The sequence below is a fragment of the Sipha flava genome, unplaced genomic scaffold (genome assembly GCF_003268045.1).
Source record: "Sipha flava isolate LNK unplaced genomic scaffold, YSA_version1 69_pilon_pilon, whole genome shotgun sequence".
Taxonomy (NCBI): Eukaryota; Metazoa; Arthropoda; class Insecta; order Hemiptera; family Aphididae; genus Sipha; species Sipha flava.
In genome coordinates, this window is record NW_020273609.1 from 1,190,767 (window position 1) to 1,205,316 (window position 14,550).

General features: G+C 33.4%; 1 protein-coding gene across 1 annotated transcript in view; it reads left to right on the forward strand.

Moving 5' to 3' along the window:
- The window catches only part of LOC112692039 (dynein heavy chain 5, axonemal-like), a 29,283-nt gene that overhangs the window by 10,276 nt on the left and 4,457 nt on the right, over positions 1-14,550 (forward strand). Inside the window, exons 8-14 of the mRNA XM_025566543.1 lie at positions 9,162-9,419; positions 9,664-9,854; positions 10,095-10,293; positions 10,696-10,943; positions 11,257-11,401; positions 12,703-12,849; positions 12,912-13,059. Coding sequence (XP_025422328.1) covers positions 9,162-9,419; positions 9,664-9,854; positions 10,095-10,293; positions 10,696-10,943; positions 11,257-11,401; positions 12,703-12,849; positions 12,912-13,059 — 1,336 coding nt within the window. The remainder of the gene's footprint in view (positions 1-9,161; positions 9,420-9,663; positions 9,855-10,094; positions 10,294-10,695; positions 10,944-11,256; positions 11,402-12,702; positions 12,850-12,911; positions 13,060-14,550) is intronic.

Genomic DNA, 14,550 nt, shown 5'->3' on the forward strand with positions numbered 1-14,550 from the left:
ACTCGCGACCCTCAGTGCCATATTCCTCTGCGGAGAATCAAGTTTCTTTTTATTTACCTCGTACTTTAGTGCATCGCACCAGATCGGTGCAGCGTACAGTAATTGTGAGTGTACGACCGTCATCAGTAGTTTCCTCTTCTCAGCAATGAGTCCTCTAACATTTGGCATAAGCCGACAAAGCCTTGTAGCTGTTCTCATGCTCTTTTCGCTGGCCGTCTGTATATGTTTTCTAAACCCTAATGCAGAGCTAAGCTGTACTCCAATATATCGTATGTCCTTCGCGAGCGTTATTTCGTCTTCGCCAATTTGGAATGAAGGCTTTTCGTATCCTCGCTTGGTTGTGAGCATTATTGCCACGGATTTATTGCTCGATAAAGACAAGCCTTGTTTATTCATCCACGTAGATACTATCTGTAACGAGTCGTTCATGGCTTCCTCCAGTAGCCGGGTGGTATGCCCTGTGGCCACCACTGCCGCGTCGTCTGCGAAACACACTATATGAACGCCATCTGGGAGTTCTAGCCGCATCAGTTCGTCGTAAAAAATATTCCATAGAATCGGTCCGATGACCGATCCCTGCGGTACTCCGGTAGTCACTAGGCACTGTCCACCATCAGTTATGATTTTCTGCCCATCGAAATAAGACCTTATCACGTTTATAAGATACGCTGGTTTCCTTTTTTTAATTAGAGAAGCATCGATTCTTTCCCATGGTGCGGAGTTGAAGGCGTTAGCCACGTCAAGCGAAGCTAGCGCACACAACTGGCGATTGTAAAGTTGGCCGCTTCCCACTTTGTTCACTATGTTCATCACTGTCTCAATCGCCTGGTTAGTAGATCTACCTCTCATAAATCCGAACTGGTGCTCGGAGATGCCATCAGGTTGTTCTAGCAGGTGCCGTGTGATCCTCATTTTTAATAGCCTCTCAAACAGTTTGCCGACTGAGTTTATTAGACATAATGGCCTATATGACGACGGTTTGTCCAGGAGTTTATCTCCTTTGCGGAGAAATACCAGCGTTGCTACCTTCCAGCTATCCAAGAATACTCCCTTCTTCAAGCAATCATTGAAAGTCGGTAGCAACAAGTCAGGACGTACCTGTACTATGACCCGTAAAACCTCGTCTGGTACGCCGTCTGATCCCGGTGCCTTCCCTCTAGGCAGACTACGCCCTGCTTCTACAAGTTCTTTTATTGTAAGCAAGTCGGATTCCTGAAGATGGAACGATAATACTGGATATACCGGTGGTTTGTTGCTAGGGAATAGGTGGTTGACGATAGTGTCCAGTCTGCCAGGGAGTATAAGGCCCGGGATCTGTCGCCTACCAATTAGTTTCTTAGTTATAAGTTTGTAGGGCAAGCCCCAAGGATCAGTGTCAACTTGCTTGCACAGATCGGCCCAACATCTTTCCTGGCTTCTCTAGATTTCCAGTCTTAGTGCTTTTGATGCTTCTTTTGCAAGCTGGTGTTCTCTGCAGCCGTCTTGTCCTTTACGTTTTCGGGCCTTTTGGTATTTTATTCTGGCTTGGAAGCTTGCCTTTCGCAGGTTGGCAATCTTTTCCGTCCACCAATGTACCGGTTTCTTATGCCCTTTGAATGATCTTCTGGGCATACAGCTGTTGCATGCTTTTTATAGGAAATTTGCAAGGTCTGCGTCATCGAACGTTATCTGACATGTTGGATTGACAGCTTTGACTGCTATGACTTGCTATGAGTTTATCAGCCTTGATGCGCTTGCCGAGGCAAAGGTAACATCGATATGGGAAGAATAACCGCCTCTCTCATATGTGGGAGCCTTCCCTTGGTTTATGACGATCAGTCCAAGGGAGCTCGCAAATTCCATTAGTGCTTCGCCTTTGGCACACGTTGTGGGGGAGCCCCAGCCCGTAGAGTGGGCGTTAAATCTCCCTTGACGATGGTTTCACTGGGTCCCTGTCGAATGCTGTCACTCAGTTTACTCAGGTACGCTTTGTAGTTGTCGAGTGAGTGTTTTTTGCTCGGGGAGAAGTAACAGCTGTACACTCGGCATGTCCGGATTTTGACCCATACATATCCTTCACCTTGTCCGCTATTAATCACCTCAACGTTATTCGACAATAGTATACAGCAAGAGTGATCGGTGCTGCCATACCAATCGTTATTGTTTCGGATTATGTTGGGTTCACTAATGATGGCTACATCAGCATTTTGCTCGTACATCGTTTCCAACAACAGAGCTTGAGCTGCTCTTGCTCTGTTGAGGTTGGCTTGTAGGAAGCCTGTCATTTTGAGTGTGGCGGATTCGCCTGGGACATCTTCACCATCCCTTCTGCCTCCAATTTTTTCTTGCCGTTACTGCGAGTCTCCTTCCTAAGGAGTTCACCAAAGGTTACCATCTCTTTCTCCTCTGTGGTACAGTCCTTCGCAAAGTACCTTACTTTGCCGCACCGTCTGCAGCAGTTGCTTCTATCCGTTCCCCTACATTCCTTCGATTCGTGATCGAAAACCAAACATCTGTAGCAGCGCCTTTTTCGGTTTTCGGCTACGTGGACTCTACAACTGACAACAATTATCTTGATTCGTCCACCGGCAACAATAGCATTAGCCTCGTTGGTAGGCATTAGAATAAGTGGTGTCTGAGATCTGCCATATACATTTTTAAGACTGACTACATTCACCATGTCTCTCTTTACTGACGCCACGTTGACGATAAAGTCAGTGATGTCATCCCTGTCGGACCATATGTCTATGTCCCTATTTTCCAGCATTGTACGCTGTTGCAACTATCTGACATTTGCACTGGTTCCTACTGCACGAGATACCTCGGATCTCACCAAGTTCACTGCATCCTGATCGCCACGCACCTCGAGAAGTAGACTGCCTGCCTTTGTCTTTCTCATTGATATTGTTCCCCACTGAAATTCCACTTTTGATTTTTCGTGTCAGAGCAGGAAAATCTCCCTCACTCGCAGCGTCGATCACGAAAGCTGCTGGTCGAATCCTAACACTATGTCTTGATGCTTCTTTCATAACTCTCCTGGCCTCAGATAACTTTGATGGGGGTGGATCTGCAGCTGGGTACTTGTCCTTGATAGCTTTCCCCTTCTTATTAACGACTTCCACCCAAGATCCACCATTATTTTTTGACGAGTGCGGGCCTGCGTATCCGTCATTCGCAGTTTCCCGAGATGTTTGGGTGTCCGTACTGTATTGAGAAATGGTGGCCATGATGATATTCAGCTTTTCATCTTGCTGTACTAGTCTCTCTTTCATCCACTCGACTTCAGTGTTTTCAGTAGTTTGTCCTGTCTGTATTTCCGTCTGTGTAGTTGCGCATTTCATGTGTTGTGCGCTTACACCTGCGCTGCATGTTGTCAGGTGTTGGTTTTGCTTGATTCGTCCAGGTTTACCGCTTTGACGTATTGCGCCATTACTCTGTTGGAGTTCAAGAGGGTCTCTTTCAACTCTTTGTACACATTCTTGTTGGCCTGGGCGAAGGCACACATTGAATTTATGTACCCCCGGAGCTTTTCCAGGAGTTCATCTTTACTAAGGGCACCGATGTCGACGACATTCCTTTGGGCTGCTCGGTTGCCTGGTGCCAGGCTGGCCGCGTCACTGGTCGTAGTAGCTTGACTTACTCTCGATCCAATGGGCTGGATCGCTATTTTTGTGTGTGTTTCCGTGTCCTTCTTAATCCGATTCTGTCCGATTTCCGTGTTAACCATTTCGTTCGCCAATTATCCTGGTGATGGATGCCCCCCCCCCCCCCCCCCCCCCCGTAGGGCCTTTATTTATTCTTGGGGTACTAGTTTCCTTTTGTTGCTCCATCATGTTTTTTTGGTCGCATAGAAAGTCCCACCAGTACGCGCGTCCTACGCACTAGGGGATGTTATCCAGGTTCCGTAGGTTTTCCCGATCTTCCGAGGCGTGGGGGCGATCATGTCCCACGAAGCCGTGTGTGTTAAGTCCAGATCTCCTCTTGCCGACCGTGGTGCCCGTGAGAGGTGGAGGGTTCTCATGGGAATGGGTTTCTGCCCGTGGGTAAGGGACTAAGTTCACCTGGTTAAGGGCAAGCTGAGGTCCCTTCTCGTGACGCCTGTCTCCGGCGCCAGGGTTGTCAGTTCCGACGGGGGTTGTTCTTCATGGTTTTCCTTCCATTAGGGCTTTTATGATTGTTATAAGGCTACCTCCAACCTGCCTCCCCAACCAATTAAGGTCAGGGGAGCTCTAGTGCCACCATCCCCATCCAATTAAGGACATGACCGGGGAGTGGACCCGTTGGCACACCTGTTTGGGAGTGAGCCCCCTATCGCGGCAAGGTGGGTCCTTGGTGGGAAACCTAACTTAACCTAACCTAACTGTTAAACCAGCTGATTCCAAACTCTAATACTTTCAAAAGTCTCTCGGTAACTTCCTTGTCATCCTTACCCGCTATCACTACATCATCATAAAAGCAACCAACTCCTGCTAAACCCACTAAGATACTTTCCATTTTCCTTTGCAGTAAACCTGGTGCAGATGCAATACCATAAGGCACCCTCTTAAACAATAATATACCTCTATGCGTAGTAATTGTTATTTTCTGGCTCTCTGCACTCAAAGGCAGTTGTTGATACGCCTGACAAAGGTCTAAAGTACAACATTTAGTTGCCCCCTGAAACATACTTAATAATTCATTCACTCGTGGTACTGGGTACCTATCCATGACCAACATTTTATTAATAGTAACCTTATAATCTCCACATAATCTAATACTTCCGTCCACTTTTACTACAGGTACAATTGGCGTAGCCTATCAACCATACTCTGCACACTCAAAGTATTTAAACCCAATTCCTTAGGGAGTACCTTAAAGGCAGCAATCTTATCTCTTTCCATAATCGGTGGATCCCCTTCATTAACCACATACAACTCTAATGTCTTACACAATCCCTTATAACCAATAACTTAAGACAATATTCCCAATGGATCAATAATAGTACCATTATATGCTTTTAATTTTAAATTAGTTCTAACTAATTTGTCCAAGCCACCAATTTTAAACTGTTTAACACTATCTACCGACATAACAGATACCCCAGATCCAGTGTCAATTTGAAATAAAATGTTTTTACCATCAACTGCCAACTCCAAACAATAAGGATTAATAAAATCAACCTGTAACGGTACTAAATTAAATAAAGATTTCATCATACCAGCTATCTCCTGTTTCAAATTATTGACATTCAAGAAGTCATTTTTACACTTTTTAAATGACCTTTCCTATTACATTTTGTACAAATCAAATCTTTAAACTTAAATTTTGGCTTAATATGACCAGTTGCCTCACAACAACAGCGAACCACCTCTAATCGCTGCTGCAGGCCCGTAGACGTTGCTTTCCGCTGCGCTCTGCTACCGACCACTAGCTCGTTCTTCGATTCTTGGTACAGTACTTCAACTTCATTTGGATTTTTAAGCTGGTTCACATCATTGGTTACTGTTTCCATCACGACACTCAATTCCAGAGCCGTAGCAATGTTCATCAGCACTCCTGGCTATTTGACATATTTCCGCCCTTGAAAATCCCCCCCCCCTCTTTATACTACACTCAAATAAAAAATGTATACGTAAATTAATTAATTTTATTTATTAGTTATAACTAATAATAAATAATTATAACTATAATATTTAATAAGGATAAAAAAAAAGAATTACTCAACTTATATAATAGTATAAAAAAAAATAGTGCTTAGACATTTTCAAAATTTTACTTTTCGAATTTTTTTCTGTTGCAAATTAATCAATTACATCTTCAAAGTTAATTTGTGAAGTCAATTCACGTTCTATAGATATTGTTTCTTTATTTGTTAATTTTTCTTGTGACATTGTTGACCTTAGATAGTTCTTAATTATTTTCAATTTACTAAAACTTCTTTCGCAAGTGGCAGTCGTCACCAATATAGTCAAAAATATTCTTAATGCAATTTCAGTATTAAGATAAACATCTTTTAAAGAATATTTATGAATATATTTTAGTAGTTCTAAGGGAGTAGCTGTTTTAAAATTATCCTTTAAATTCGGAGTTTGATTTTTAAAACACTCTAGCTCTGAGTACAAAGCAAATCCATTGAGGTCTTCTGAGTACTTCATAGCTAAATATTTTGACCACTTACATATATATATATATATATATATACATATATCCTCTGATTTTATATTAAATAATTTGTTTCCATTTGAAAATCCAAAACTTGATACAACTTTTTTTATCTGTTCGTATCTACAGCTAAAATGAAAAACAATCGAGTCGAAAGCTAAATAGCATTCTCTTTTTAGTTCTTGTACTGCTTTTAATTTTCGTTCGTCATTTGGTAAATCGTCAAAATATCTTTTGACAATTTTTAAATGTTTTTCTTCAAATTGTGAAGGAATATTTAAAAATTTAGCTTTTTCTTTTGCTTTGTTTATTGAAAACTCAAATACATTATTTCTGATATTCATTATAGACGATACTAATTCTTTTAACATAAGTGAAGTCGTATCTATTGTTTATATTATGAAAAATAATAATTTTTCCATTGTCGGAGACTTAAAATTAATTATATTATACACTACATCGATTTGTAGGTTAATTTGCCCAAAAAATTTCGGAGGGGCTTCAAGGAATTCTTGGTGGGCTTCATCCCATTCATGCCTCCCTAGTTATGCTTATGCTCGTGACACATATACGGTCATACGGGAGAAATTGATAAATTTGATCAAATAATAGTAAATATCATACTGTAAGAGTTGGAAGTAAAGGCGATGGTGGTTGAAAAATGTTTCATTATTTAGGATAGTTTCTAGTATAGGAAATATTTTTATATCTTATAAAGGAAATTGAAAAGTAAAATACATATTATATTATAACTTAAGTTTAAATCAATGTCAAGTAATAATGGACTGATAGATAATTTGTGTATCAGAAAAATGAAGTTTTTTTAAGTATCAAAATAAGAATCAACAACTATAATAATGAATTTCTTGGTGTAGGAAAATATGTTTCATCAATTGAAAAATATCGTATAAGTGGTTTTAATTATTGTTATTATTATTATGAAATATGATTAAATACCACTATATGGATAATAAATTACTCCCTACTCTTCAACAGACCGAATCACATAATGAGAATTGACCAACGAAACTATGAAACGTAGGAGTTGTTCGCTCAGTCTGTGTTACACTTTTAGATTATTCTTATTGCATTGAAATTTCCGGATTACGATGATATTTTTCTCCAAGTATAATTTTCCAATAGAATTTGAATTAATTATTTAAATTAATTTGACAAAATATAAATTAATAATTATAACAGGTATAATTGCAAGTTTCATTTTATTTTAAAATTACGTAGGGAGTGCTATCGCACCATCGCACGCGCGCCTTAACACGAGTCGCCACTGCATATAAATAATTATTTTGTAATAAAATTTAGAGCTTTACAGCTCTAAAACTTATATTAATATATGAACTATAATTTATTAAATTCAATATAATTATAATAGTCAACTACATACCGTATAAGTTTTTGAAGATCTTCATGCAATATGCAAGCTTCACGAACTCGTATAAAATTATTAAAATTTATTGAAATACGAGTATCTATATTATTATTGTTCTATGTTTGTGATATTATTACTTAATTATTAAATAATATGTATGTATTGGTGGAAGATTTTTGATAAGAACTTTGGAATACTGTTTTTATCTATAATATACACTACATATAAACATATTATAGGCCACCAATGTTCAACAGTTCTTAGAATATCAAATTATCTCTCGGTACATTATTATGATATCATATGATTTTGTAAATATAACTATAAATTGAAAACAATTTTGTGTATATTATAAATAAAATGTATTATGTACATACCTATATTATTAATAAAGACATAGGTATATAAATATTTAAATTCTATCTTTTGCGCCCTTTTTTTTGTTGCGCCTCTGGCATGGGCCAGTCTCACTAAGCCCTTGCTATGGCTTTGCTCAATTCCACATATTTTTTTAAAATTCAAAGACTCCTCCGACAGTAACCGCTTCTGAATAGTTTTATCTTTGATACCCCACACTAACTGGTCTCTTAAGACATCATCCAAATGTGTGCCGAACTCACAAAATTCTGACATTTTCTTTAATATTGCAATTAATTGCATAATCGTTTCGCTGCCTTGTCTCCGTTCCTTAAATTGAAAACGTTCCGTGACTACATTCGACTTCGGATTCATGTGTTCCGATAACAAAGTTTTGAGGTCATCATAAGATTTATCCAGTGGTTTAATAGGTAAACACAAATCCCGTAATAAAGAATATCCTTCATTCCCAATTAAGGTTATAAATAATAATAACTTTTTTTTATGAGAATTTATTTCATTAAGCTGAATAAACAGCTCAAAACGTTCAGTCCATCCACTGAAATCATCTTCTTTCAATTTAAATTCATTGACATGACCGACCAAGCTATTGGACCCTCGATTAGTCATGGTAACCACATTTCTTTAAATTCACACAGCTGTATCTGTCCCGATTAACATGACTCAAACAACTGATTTGCTCGCATGTTTCACTATTTCGTCGCCAATTGTAATGACTGCGCTACATGGTACCAGAACACAAGCCAATCACTATATTAATTAATGAGCTGATACAAAATAAATAAAACGAATTAATTTAATAAGACTTTTTTAACTTTATTTTTAAAACTGTACCAACTGCTAGTTTACACATGTATTATATAACCTATATACTAACATGCACTGTGTACAGTGTAACCACGTACACTACAATGAGCATACATGTTTTGGGTTGTTTGTATGAATTCAATATAAATTACTTAAAAATTATTTTATGTGTAACTAAAAGATTACCAATAAAATAATTTTCTTCTTCTGCTTCTTCTTATTTTCCTTTTTCTTCTTGATAGACCTGCATACTAATTTGGCCCATGATATATTTTCAAATTATTTCATATTATTTTAACGTTTATCGGTATTTTATTTTATTATATTGATTATAAAATATTTGTAATACTCGTATATTCTTATCTAATATTAAACTGTAGCTAAAATATTAAATATCTATGTATAATATATATAAAAATGTTGGACTGTCAGGTATTTAAAATATTTTTAATTTATCTAATCCCAATAGTTTCGAGAACGAGACACTATTCATTCGGAGTTTACATTTTGGAAAAACAACGAAGCGTTGGTTCGATCAATTCTAGGCGAACTTGAAGCAGAGGATACGAAATTGTTTCTAGATGTTATAGAAAAAACGGCCACCACTACGCAGGGAATTAATACCATTTGGCAAGAATTCAAAAATGTTAAGTTACAATTTATTCGTTCGTGTGGAATTGCAAAAGATAATTTAAAATATATTTCGTTAATCATGGAACACTACGAGGTATTTATATAATTGTTATAACATTCTAAAATATATTGATCTAATCGATGACGTTGATTTTGAATTTACACACGAATGTGTTACGTGTGATATTTATACATCTTATACTAGACAGTAATTTTACTAAAAGTAAATATGTTTTATATTTTTTCGGCTTATATTTTGTTTGTTATCTTAAAAAATGTAATATTGAACGTATTTGAAATTAAAATACACTCATTCTATGAAACTAACTGTTTTTTAGGATTTTGTATCTGCCAATTTTGAAACGATTATTAAAATCATACCTATTTGGTTTGATGATTTAAGAACTATATGGGTTCTATCACCCTATTTCGGTAAAGACGTTAATATGTTAAGATTACTTTTACAAATTTCAAATGGCCTATGTGAAAATGTCGGCCGAAACTTGGGTGACTTGAAATCTATTTTTAAGTAAGATTAAGTTAATTATACGTTAAATATCACATTATTGTAATATTTTATACCCTTACATTGACTAATAGACTTATATTTTACTGCATTAAATAGTTATCGAGTTAACTGTGTCTATTATTTTCTTCTTCATTTACCTTCGTATAACTATTCCTTTATTACTGATATTGTGTAACGTAAAGATGTTGTTTACTCGATAGTTGAAGTAATCTAATGTAGTACAAAGATGAATTATTTTAGAACTAAAAAAATTGAAGAAATATCAGAAATGTCTTTCAATGCCACAAAAATGTTAGATGTTTGGTCAACAGAATACTTAAAAACTCGAAAATCTATCGAAAAATCAAAATTTCAACGATGGGAATTTGATAAATGTATACTGTTCAATAAAATTGAATACATCAAACGAATAGCTAAAGATATTCATGAAATAGTTGCGGTAGGTAATTTTGTTGTATTCTCATTTCATATAAACCCGTATTATATGGTGTGAACACAATAATAGCAGGGGCAGGGATTCATCCTCCTCAAAAAAAATATCAGAAAACAAGTTATAAGAAAATAACTTAACCAACAAATTTAATAGTTATTTCAAAATTTCTCATGAGACTTACTAATAAAATATATAAATAAATATACTTAAGTATATTATACTTATATAGATTTATATATATTATATAATGAATAATAAAGCATGCTTTTTATCAATATTTTACATTGTAAATATTTTTAACCTTCGCCCACCGCTCCTTTCCCCCAAGAAATTTTACCTGCATATATAACTTAAGTCATATATTACTATAAGATTTTGTATTATATTAATGTTTTTAATTCAATACAGACAATCAATCAATTTTTGAATATTTTGGGTCAAGACTTGAGATCAATTATTAAAGATATGATTGGTTTGGACGTTATGATAAGTAGAGTTAAATCCTTGTATAAAGTTTTCGATGCAATCGACTTTGATTTATTTTGCGAAGACAATGTAGAAAACTGGAATTTATTCCTTAAAGAATTTAATTTGGAAGTATTAAAAGTGGAAGAAGAATGCAAACTTTTTATTGACTGGTGTTTTAATAATTTAAGGTAATGTGATAATACTAATTAATACGATTACTATTTATTCGTTGATTTTTGAATTATAAAAAATGTTTATATGTTAATTTCCATGAAAATATTTTAATATATTTTTATTTGTAATTTCAATTACATAGCTCTTTAAAAGAATTCTTTGAATGCTTCTGCTTTATTATTACAAAATCATAATTAAATTATAAAGAAAAATTTACACTGCATTTCTGAAGCTTATGTTTTGTTATTTGACATTTGAAATTCTGATTGTTGATTTCTATGTTTCGCTAAAGTTATAAATGTTAATAATTATTTATTTTAACTCAAGATCGTGCAAAGAGGCATACTTGATTTTGGAAAAACTTCATAAATTTACTTCTAGTCCTGTTTTTAAAGAACAGCTTAAAACAAAATACCAAGCAATCTTGAGACAATATGAAAATGAACTAACAACCATTGAAACATGGTTTTTGGTAAGTTTTCTTAATTATTTATTTACTGTTCATTATATATTATTATGGAACAGATTTTAATGCAATTTGCATTTTTACTGAATGTTTGAAAATATTTCTTTCCTATCATAAAGTTTATTTCATACATTAAGGAATTAAAAAAAAAAGTTATTTTTATTTTGCATTTTTTATGTATTTATAAGAATTTTTTACTTTTTTGAGTATTTTTTTTTTTAATTTTTAGTCCGTTTTTATGTTTTAAATCATTTTTAAAAATTATACATCTGTTATGAGTGCATTAAATCATTTTTTTTAAGGCATTTCTCTTGTTTTTTAGAGAATTTAAAGCCGTTCCTTATGTATTAGAATAAAATATTCTTGAAAATAAATTCATTGTATATAGTATATATGTGTTATATATACTATATACAACACATTAATTTCTGAGTTAAAATAAAAAATGTGGATCAGGGAAAATTTGGTAAAAAAACAATTTGGCATGGAAAATTAAGCGAATGAACTATTTAATATGTAGTTATGGGATAATAAATTATTGTTAAATTTAAACACCCGGAAAATTATACCTACAAGAAAATAAATAATAATAAAAATTAAATATATAACAAATTGATTCGTGTTCTTAAATATTGAAATTTAAGTCATTACATTTTTTAAAATAACAATTAAGAAACAATTATTCATTGTCAATATTATAAATCTTCAATAATTACCTAATTTTAAGTAAAAACAACGGTAAAATAATTATTTAAAGTATTTTATACGACACTTATTAAATATGCATAGTTAGCCTGTAATTTAAATATTTAACTCCGAGCAAATATTTTTTACGCCTACTCAAAAGCCTTATATTTAAGTATCCTAATATTTAATGAAAATTCAGTTTATTATTCTGTGTTGAACTTTACTAGATCAAATTTTTCATCTATTAAATTTACTCGCGACCAAATGCCCTAGTGATTAATTTTAAATAATTGTTTCACGATCAACCGTTCGGGACTAAGGGTCCGTATACCCAAAAATACATTTTATTAATCTTTAACATACAATTATGGGTAACATCGGTAGCAAGATTAGTTTATAGTTTATGTGGTTAATTTTGTAACACATTTTTATATTGTTATTATGTTGAAAAACTAAATTATTTTACATTTAACGTTAATATAACGATAGAACTTGTACTATTGTATTAAAAGTCAAAAGTTATATACATAATATGATATTTTTTATTTCAATTGAAATTTTGCATCCTACCAATTAACGACAGTAAAATAAAAATGTGTGAAAAATGTCATTAAATTTAGACTCAACAAAACAATCCTCCAGTCTCCCGACATCATCCACCTGTTTCTGGATCTATATTCTGGGTACGAATGTTGTTTGATAAGATCAAAGAGCCAATAACCTTGTTTCAATCGGTTGACGAATTTGATATGCCTTTAAAATATAAGGTAACGTTTTTAATTTTGAAATATTTAAATAAATGTTTACAAAATGTCAAATTATATTATAGGTTGTAGATATGTACAAGAATATTGTTGATCAAATGAAATGTTACGAGAAATTAAAACTAACCGACTGGATAGATAAAGCAAAATTATTAAGTATTCATCAAATGAATAATAACATACTTGTATGTGTAAGAAAAAATGATGGTATAGGTAAATACAAGTTATCATTTAACGTTAAATTTTTTTTTTTTTTTATTACATAATTAGGTATACATAATATAGTAATGAGATATTTATAAATATAATGATTATAATTCTATAATTATTATAATTTATAACTTAAAAACATTTTAACTATAAATCGTTAAGACTAAAAATATACTTCATACTCTTTTTTTTTTTTATTTAAAACCTTTCAGTTAGAATTATTATAGCTCAACAAATACAGAATTATATACAATGGTTTAACAATTAATTACGTCAAATTAACAAAATTAGACATAATATAAACACTGAAAATTTCAAAAATTGTAAATAATAATAAAGAGTAATGATATAATAATAAAAAAATAAAATATTATTAACAATGAGAATGAGTACGTAATACCAATAGGGGACATTTATATAATATTAAAACAAATATTAGAAACTCTAATAGTATGATCGAAACTTGTAACGTATATTTAGTTAGTGTTCGGAACGTTTAGTTAAAAATTGAACTCGTACACGTTCACTTTTAGTGTATAAAAAACGATCTCGTTCACGCTCATGTTAATTTTTTAAAGCATACACGATCACGTTTAAGTTTTTCAAAAGACCTTCAAAAACAGAATATTAAAAACAATATGTGGAGCCGTATATAATGATGTAACCAATTGCTAGCGTAGAAAGAAAAATAGAGAGATGAGGGAAAGTACGAAAATACCCGTTATAACAAGTTAAATAAAAAAACAAAGCATAGGCGGAAATTGGGGGAGGAGGCTTTAGGAGATTAAGCCCCCCTAACCCTAAAAATTGTTAAGTGACTAAAAATACAATAAATATATAATTATAAAATGCATTTTTAATAACTGAATTAAAAAAGAAATAGTCTGTGATAAATTTTAAATTAAAATTCGTAAGATTTTACCAACTTATTGTCTTGACTTGGAATGATCGTAATTAATGTAATATTAATAATATGTAATAATACCCGCATTGGTTTTTAATTTTATTAATTAACAATTTCTGTTTAAAATACTTACTCCAAAAATGTTTAAGATAAGACACCTAATCGTTTTTGTTTTTAAATTGTTGAGTATGTCAAATTTTCAAACTTTGTAAATTACCTTGTTGAAATAAATAATTGCGTACAGGGGTATAATAAGTAAATAATGCTTAGCCCCCCCCCCCACAAATTTCACCAAATTTCCGTTTATGGGACAAAGACTAAAATGTTTCGGTTATGGTAAATGGAGAGAAGCAACAAGCAAAGCAAGACCAATCATGGATTGACAACTAGAAGGGAAGAAACTAAGGGGAGGCCGAAAAAACCCTGGATCGGTGATATAAAACAAGACGACCTAGAAAGACTATATATTACATATTGGAAAAAGTTCGGAAGGATTGTGGAAGTTGGAGAGCAATAACAGAAGCAGCGAAAACTTTTACAGAGTCATGAAGCCATGAGTATGATGATGAAATAAATATGAACGTCCCAAA